Raw genomic sequence first — 7,263 nt, 5'->3', positions numbered from 1 at the left:
ACACACACACACACACACACACACACACACACACACACACACACACACACACACACACCTGCTATGTCTCTCTATCCTTGTGGGGGCTTTCCATTGACCTCCACCCTTTTTTTTTGGAATTTTTTATATCCTATTTCTGACCATTTACCCTAAAAATAACCTCATAGGTATCTAGCTGACCCTAAAACTAACCTAAACAAATACAACACATTAGTCCTGACCTAACCCCCCACCCCCCACCCAAAATCAGCCTCCAAAGTTGTGGGGACCGGGCTTTGGACCAGACAAGGAGCATTCAGTCCCCACAAGGCTGCATTTTCCTGAAAAATTGTCCTCACCAAGTAGCAAAAACAAGAGCACTCACACATACATTCATCTCTTTATACTAATTTAACCCCAACCCTGACCCACAAATGGGGTTTTCCATTGTGTGGACCATATAAATGTCCACATGACTATAAAATAATAAATAGCGTGTTCAGTTACTCTGATATGAGTTTAGAACAAGAAAGCAAATACAGGATTAAGTCTTGAATTTAAATATAAAAAAACAAATCCGTACAATACCCAGCGGCTGGGCCAAATCCACAACCATTTATTTTGGCCACAGGTTTGGCCAAGAACCAGGAAATACAAGATACAAAATCTGATCCCACGCTCTGAATACTACACCGATGAGGGCCGTCTCATCTCCCTACCCAGTGAGATCCTCAGACAAACTTCCTGCAAGCTRGTGATCAATTACATATGTGTTGTGTTTAGGAGTGTRTTTACTAAACATTATCACAATTTAATTATAAAAATAGGTCAYCACTCAAATTGATTACCAAAACATWTTAGAATCTYYTGGAATTAAAAAAATGTGTAGTGCTTAGTACTAAACTCAATAAAGTTCTGCACAACAACAAAATGTCCTCAAAAGTGTAGTGTAATATCAAAATATGTCCACACACCAATACAAAGACATGAACACACATGCACAGATTTTGTAATAAYGTCACAACATGTCCTGAGCAGCATGGGATTACCATGAAGGTAGGGAGTAATCCCAGTATGAAGATCCAGAGACAAGCCAAACTTGATCCTCAGGTCCCGTCAAACAATCACATCCAACTAAASAAAGCCATTTTTCAAAAAAAGAGGAAGGAGGAAGCACTTAAAGAAGGATGCAAAACCATACTGTGACAGAGCTTCACTGTTGCTTTTTTAAACATTAAACAGCAGACTTTGTTTTTTAACCACAGCTCCTGCMTCGGAGCACGTACACCTAGAATCACATGCACAGAGTCACGTCACCCTCAGATTCTTTTATTTCAGCTGTTTTGCATCTGGTCAGTAAAATTCATTATAATGTCTCAAAGAAGACGTGTATTTTACTGAGGAGAACAAACTAAATTCTGATGAKTTTTGGGATAATTTTCTTTTCATACTCAGAGAAGTTTGTTTAAAGAAGTACCCCATGACACAGACATTCCAGTTACTGAACAAAAACAAACTCAGGGGAAAAAAAATCACATTGTTTCTCAAAATATAAAATTTTARCAAACATAAAGTTCTAAGTCATGAAATTTATAAAACTAAATTTAATGTATATGAATAGAGGGGTTGGAATTATTTTTGATTTGTTGGTCACAGCAGCAGAGTGCAGCAGACGAACCATGTGAACGTTTGGTTTCAGAGAATGTTGAAGATAATGCAGCCATTATTCTGAAGAGGGCTGTGACAAATAAGCTGACAAAAAGATGAAGAAAATAGTTAAAGAGGGGGTTGGAAAAAAGAAAAAACACACAGGGAGGGTTTCTTTTAAAATGAATGAATGTTCAGCTCAAGTATTTAGTCAAYGATGAGAAGAATATTAAAGATACAAAACATTTTAGTCATGATGAATGGATTAATGAAGATTGAACTTCAGTAAAAAGCAAAAACATAAATAGAAACAATGTCAACAGCCTACGAGACCCCCTTTTTAAACTGAATGCCATCATTTAATGTGAYTGTTTCCTTCTTTTCTGAACAAACCTGAAACTATACCCCAAAAGACCACAAAAATAAATAAACACAAGCGCACCAAAAGACCATGAACAATAAAAAAGACACACAAACATGCCTGCATTAAAGAAAGACCACAAAGAATCCACTAAACATCGGGTGGCTCGATGATTGGTCGTCCACATTATGACCTGGTTGGGGGTTTAATTCCCAGTAAACGGATGTCTCAGAGAGGAACTTGAACTTTTCAACTTTTATCATAAAGGTCATCAAACATCTTGTTTCCCTTTGAGTAGCAATAGTTGGGAATAATTGAAAACTTCTAATGTGAGTCAGTTCCTCAAATGATTTGTGTAACTAAAGAATTTCTTGCTACAAAGAATATTTCACAAGCAGCTTGTATAGTTTGCTCTTTGTAACTTTATTCCGAAAGACAAGACWAAGTGGGCKAYAAGTGTAAAATAAAATGTCAWCAACACATTTTCATTATTTAGCTCACTTTCTGAGTGTAAAATCCTAGTTTTAAAGGTTCCCACGAACATTTTATTTTTATTTAGCTCGTTGTTCTTACAATCTGYTCATTTGTATTARATGTYACATCTAAATGTTAAATTCTAAACCTAAATGTGTTATTCTAAATATAAAATTGAAAACTTAAATTGTGTGGCTAAATGTTAATGTTTACCTTTAGGCATTTCGTCAAGTCAAACAAGACCAGGAAAAAAAACCTTCCAAAAGCCTTTCTCTGTTCGTTTTTTAGTAATCAGTGCTGAGAAAGATTCAACCCTGAAACAACTCTGCTGGTTCAAATCCAACATTTTTATTTTCACCCCTCAGTTTGGGCACAAAGGGAAAACTTCACTCACTGCATGATTCTCAGTTCAGCAGCCAGCCCCATGTCCKACAGAGAAAACCTCTTATTTGACTGAAGACACAGATTCTGCACTTTTTCATGTTCGGCTGCCTGATTCAGTGGTCAGAAGAGAAACATTGAAAGCTTTCATTGTTCATCACAGTTTGCTTTTATTGGCATAAATCCAGTCAGTTGAATGAAACATAACTAAAACTCGAGCTTACACCCAGAAAAACTGTTTATGAACCTTTTTAAACATTTTGTTTTTCTCAGAGAAAATATATTTCTTATTTGATTTATGTGATATTCCATGATTTGTCAACACAAGTTGTCTGAACAGTCAAAATCAATTTGGACCATATTTTCATTAAGTTKTAGGTGTTTGATCCAACTTTGCTTCCCTCTCAGTGTTACAGAAAAAAATAAAATTACCAAATGAATATTCGTATTTGATTTACGCTACATCTTAGATTCAAAAGATTTCCCACTTCTATTATTTTTTACAATGTTCTTTAAGATCATAGTTTAAATTTGGTGCTTTGCTCTAAAATTCTGACATTTTTTATATTAAAAAAAATAATATAATCTGAGCAGTAAAACAATAAACAATACAAGTAAAGATCAATTTAGACATTTGAGTTTTACTTACCACTTTGCTTCAGAATCTGGATTTCTGTTATCTTGAAAAATTATTCTATTATTTATATATATATTTACATGAGGACCGTTACAAAACTAGTTCTCCTTGTTTTCACCTCACAGAACTGCTCCTCTGTGAAGTCCAGAGGCAGTTTCGTTTTTAGCTGGAGGTGTTTTCTCTCTCTCTCTCTCTCTGCTGTGTCACTCTACAGGCAACATAGAACCTGTTGTGTCACTTCCTTTAATTCTGCAGGAAGTGGGAGTTATTTAAAAAAATGTTTTGTCCTTTTTTAACAAGCCCAGGGTCAAACAGGATTTATGCATTTGTGAAAAAAGAAATTTCCTGTTTCCTGGGACTGCAGCACTGTTTTCTGTGAAACAGAGGACATTTCCCAGCCAGACCACAGTTGTTGCACAACTTTGGAGATTCTCAATGAATGAATAAAACACTTGAAGACTGCTTTCACCACTGAGTAGTCCCACATGACTTCTATGAAACTAATTTTGCTAATTTATCTTTGTTTGCAGAAAATCACCAGTCTGGACGATCAGCACTTGTGGTTCAGAAAGCAGGAAACGTGGCCTGTGAAAGCTCGCAGCATCATTTCCTCACATCACATCTGAGAGATGTGAGGGCATGTGTGTGTGTGTGTGTGTGTGTGTGTGTCCTTGTTTTTGTTATCTGTCAAGACCAGTAGTTCTAATGTGGACCTTAGGACCAAGGTGTGAATTGAGTTTAAGTTGGTTTTAGGTCACCTGTGAGGTTAACCTCAGGGTTGGTGGTCAGGGTTAAGCTGTAGAGCTTATTGGAAATGAATGGAAGTCAATGAATGGTCCTAATAAGGTTAGAATTACATGTTTGTATGAGTGTGTGTGTTACAGTACACTGCAATCATTACGTTTTTGAGTGACTTCTGCATTGGAATGTGAAGAATTTCACTATGTTCTTTTGTTTTGTTTTGTTTTGTTTTGTGGACAGGAGGAATGCTCCTCCAGGCCAGATAAATTCCAGGCACCAGTTGCTCCAAAATCCCACAGTTACATAAGTTCAACATGCAGCGCTGTAAAGAAAGCTGTTCTCCGTAGAGACAACTATGTAGAGTTGTCAGGAACGATGACGATGACAGCTTTTTTCTCTTTTCTTTACTGTGTTTGCTTATTTTTTCACACCAGTCTTTTTTCTTGTGAAGCAAAAMCCCCATGTTTCAAAGGGAACATCTGTGACTCAGCGTAAAACAATCAGAGGAAAAGAAACCCCTGCTTAGTGAACAACAAGGAATGTGTTGAATGTGTGCCTGCAGACAGAACAAGCTGCTTGTGGTAAATTATAAAGTTCTTTACAACTTTATCATTATCATCTCCACTRATCATTAAACCTGTCATGTATGTTGGTCATGTTGTTTTGTTTGATCTCAAACACTGCAGTAACAAACCAGGATTAAACCTTATGGCTTAAATTGGGCTGACAACACATTCCCATCAAAAAATAAAAATAAATAAAATAARARSMWTTMAARRAARRARGRRKWWGGGGCAACTAATCCAATGYTTTTTCTTGAATTTAAAATTGTTTACTTTCCAATTACTGCTGCCAAAATGTAAAGTTTAATTTCCTTTTTGCTTCACAACAAAACCAGAATTTCTGGTAAGTTGCTAAAATCGTTCTAAAAGTAGTTTCTGGTGCTTCACTGTAGAAAAGTTACAGATTCTGTCCCTCCTTGTTTTTTTACACCATATAATTATCCTCTAAACAGTGAAAGAAAAAGAGCTGTGTTCCTTGCAGAATGTTTATCACACGTTTGTGCTTTTTCTTTCCTTCTGCTTTTGGGAGTGTTATGACCTGTAGGTTGGCCAGATCACAGCATGAAGGATCCATCCTCGTCCGACTTCAAACTGTCAACACACATTTTTAAAAACATTTTATAGTGGTATTTATTTAAAAGGTGTGTTTTGCATGAGTTCTTAAGAAAAATGGGAGTATCTGACTTCAGAGGGAGATAAGGCCAAAAACAACAAAATGAAAACTATCTCATTAACCCAGACTTACCTATTTAAAAGTAAATAAACCAAATGACAAAAACTTACCTCCCTAAATAAAATGAAMAGGAGAAAACTAAGTTCAAAAATAAATGGCAGCTCACTCCTACAATCTCCTGTGTGTATTTATATGGKCACCTGCACACTCCGATTGCATAATCAACCTTACGACATCAGTTGTAACAGGGAGTGATATTGTCTGCTAAAATAAGCATTCAGCATTTGTTTATGTTTTGCTGTTGCACCAAGCATATTTTTACAGCCCTAAATGTAAATAAAATAAAAATGAGTTCTGAAAATGAGTAAAATGCAAACAAAGCACAATGAAAAGCCAAGAAAAAATTAAAAACCTCATAGAATTATTGAACAAGAAAAGAAGGGACGATTTAAAAAAATGTTTGAAAAATATACAAATGTTGGGAGAACTGTGGTAAATAAATAAACAAACACAGTGAGGCTGGGTTGTGGGGATTTAATGAAATATAAATTCAAAAAAATCTTCAGTGCCTTAATCTGTTATATTTGTATTGGTAAGTGGACTGGACTTACATAGCCTTTTATCAAGTCCCTCCAGACCTCAAAGCACTTTAAACTTACAGACATTCACACACTGATGTGGTAAGCTACATTGTAGCCACAGCTAAGCTGCCCTGGGGCTGACTGACAGAAATGAAGCAAGGCTGCCATAGACTGGTGTCACCGGACCCTCTGACCACCATCAATAGGTAAGGCAGANCATCTGAGACGGACTGACGCAAAGTGGAAAAGTGTCCTGTGGTCTGATGAGAACACATTTCATATCGTTCATGGACGTGGTGTCCTCCGGGCCGAAAATTAAAATAACTGTCTCGATTGTTATCAGCACAAAATTCAAAAGCCAGCTTCTCTGATGGTATGGGGGTGTAGTAATGCCCATGGCATGGGTAACTGTCACATCTGAAATGAGTTTGCAAAATACAAGAGATGATCATTCAAATATTACATTTCTTGTCTTTGTAGTGTATTAAATTGAATACAGGTTGAAAATGATTTGCAAAACATTGCTTTCTGTTTTTATTTTTACTTCACACAACATCCCAACTTTATTTGGGGTTGTAATAAATAAATGATAAATTGAGAATGTGAAAGGACATGTAATGCAAACAACCATGAAGTAAAGTTAAAAATGTTAAACCAAAAGGTTAATGTTCTAGATTTTAGATTCTTTAAAGTAGGCACTGTTTGCTTTGATTAGTTGTGAACAAAATGTGAAATATCAAGAACAATTGTTTCTTCAAATACATTGAAAAACAGTTCATTTTTAACTCATATATAAATTCACCAAAACAAAATGATTTTCTGCAGGTGCACCACAACTATGTGTAATAAATAAAACTCTGGTTACCTTTTTGACCACAGACAATTTTAAAACAGCATAATTGGAGTCAGCACCACTGGATGACTTGGCTTCAATAGTCAGAGTGACATCAGTGCCTGATTGTGTGCTGGCAGGTGGAGTGATGGTCAGTGTCTGATTACCAGCTGTTCCAGTCGTCAGGGTGAGGCTGTCGAGAGGGAAAAAATGCACTTTTAGGATTAGTTTGAAAGAATTTGTTCAAATCAGAGACGAAGATTTATAGAGAGCCAAAAGGCAGAATTTTCTGCCAACATGTAATGGGAGACTCATTCCAGATATTTTTCTTATTCAGAAGCAATCGATAAAGTAGCCTTTTTCAGCAGTATTATCTCGCCTTTCAGGGAACTTC

At 36.2% G+C, this 7,263-nt stretch overlaps 2 protein-coding genes across 2 annotated transcripts in view; both read right to left on the bottom strand.

Annotated features, from left to right (window-relative positions):
* LOC106524650 (von Willebrand factor A domain-containing protein 7) overlaps nt 1-3,684 on the bottom strand; it is a 17,016-nt gene extending 13,332 nt beyond the window's left edge. The window contains exon 1 of the mRNA XM_014018541.1: nt 3,492-3,684. The gene's annotated coding sequence lies outside the window, so the exon portion shown is untranslated. The remainder of the gene's footprint in view (nt 1-3,491) is intronic.
* A 2,572-nt stretch (nt 3,685-6,256) lies between these two features.
* LOC106524627 (von Willebrand factor A domain-containing protein 7) overlaps nt 6,257-7,263 on the bottom strand; it is a gene marked incomplete at its 5' end in the record, with an annotated part of 7,026 nt that continues 6,019 nt past the window's right edge. The window contains 2 exon segments of the mRNA XM_014018514.1: nt 6,257-6,454; nt 6,903-7,062. Of these exon segments, the coding sequence (XP_013873968.1) occupies nt 6,449-6,454; nt 6,903-7,062 (166 nt within the window).

Source organism: Austrofundulus limnaeus, unplaced genomic scaffold (genome assembly GCF_001266775.1).
Source record: "Austrofundulus limnaeus strain Quisiro unplaced genomic scaffold, Austrofundulus_limnaeus-1.0 Scaffold194, whole genome shotgun sequence".
NCBI lineage: Eukaryota > Metazoa > Chordata > Actinopteri > Cyprinodontiformes > Rivulidae > Austrofundulus > Austrofundulus limnaeus.
Note: the sequence above shows the minus strand (reverse complement) of the source record. Positions and strands in the feature narration are given on the sequence as shown.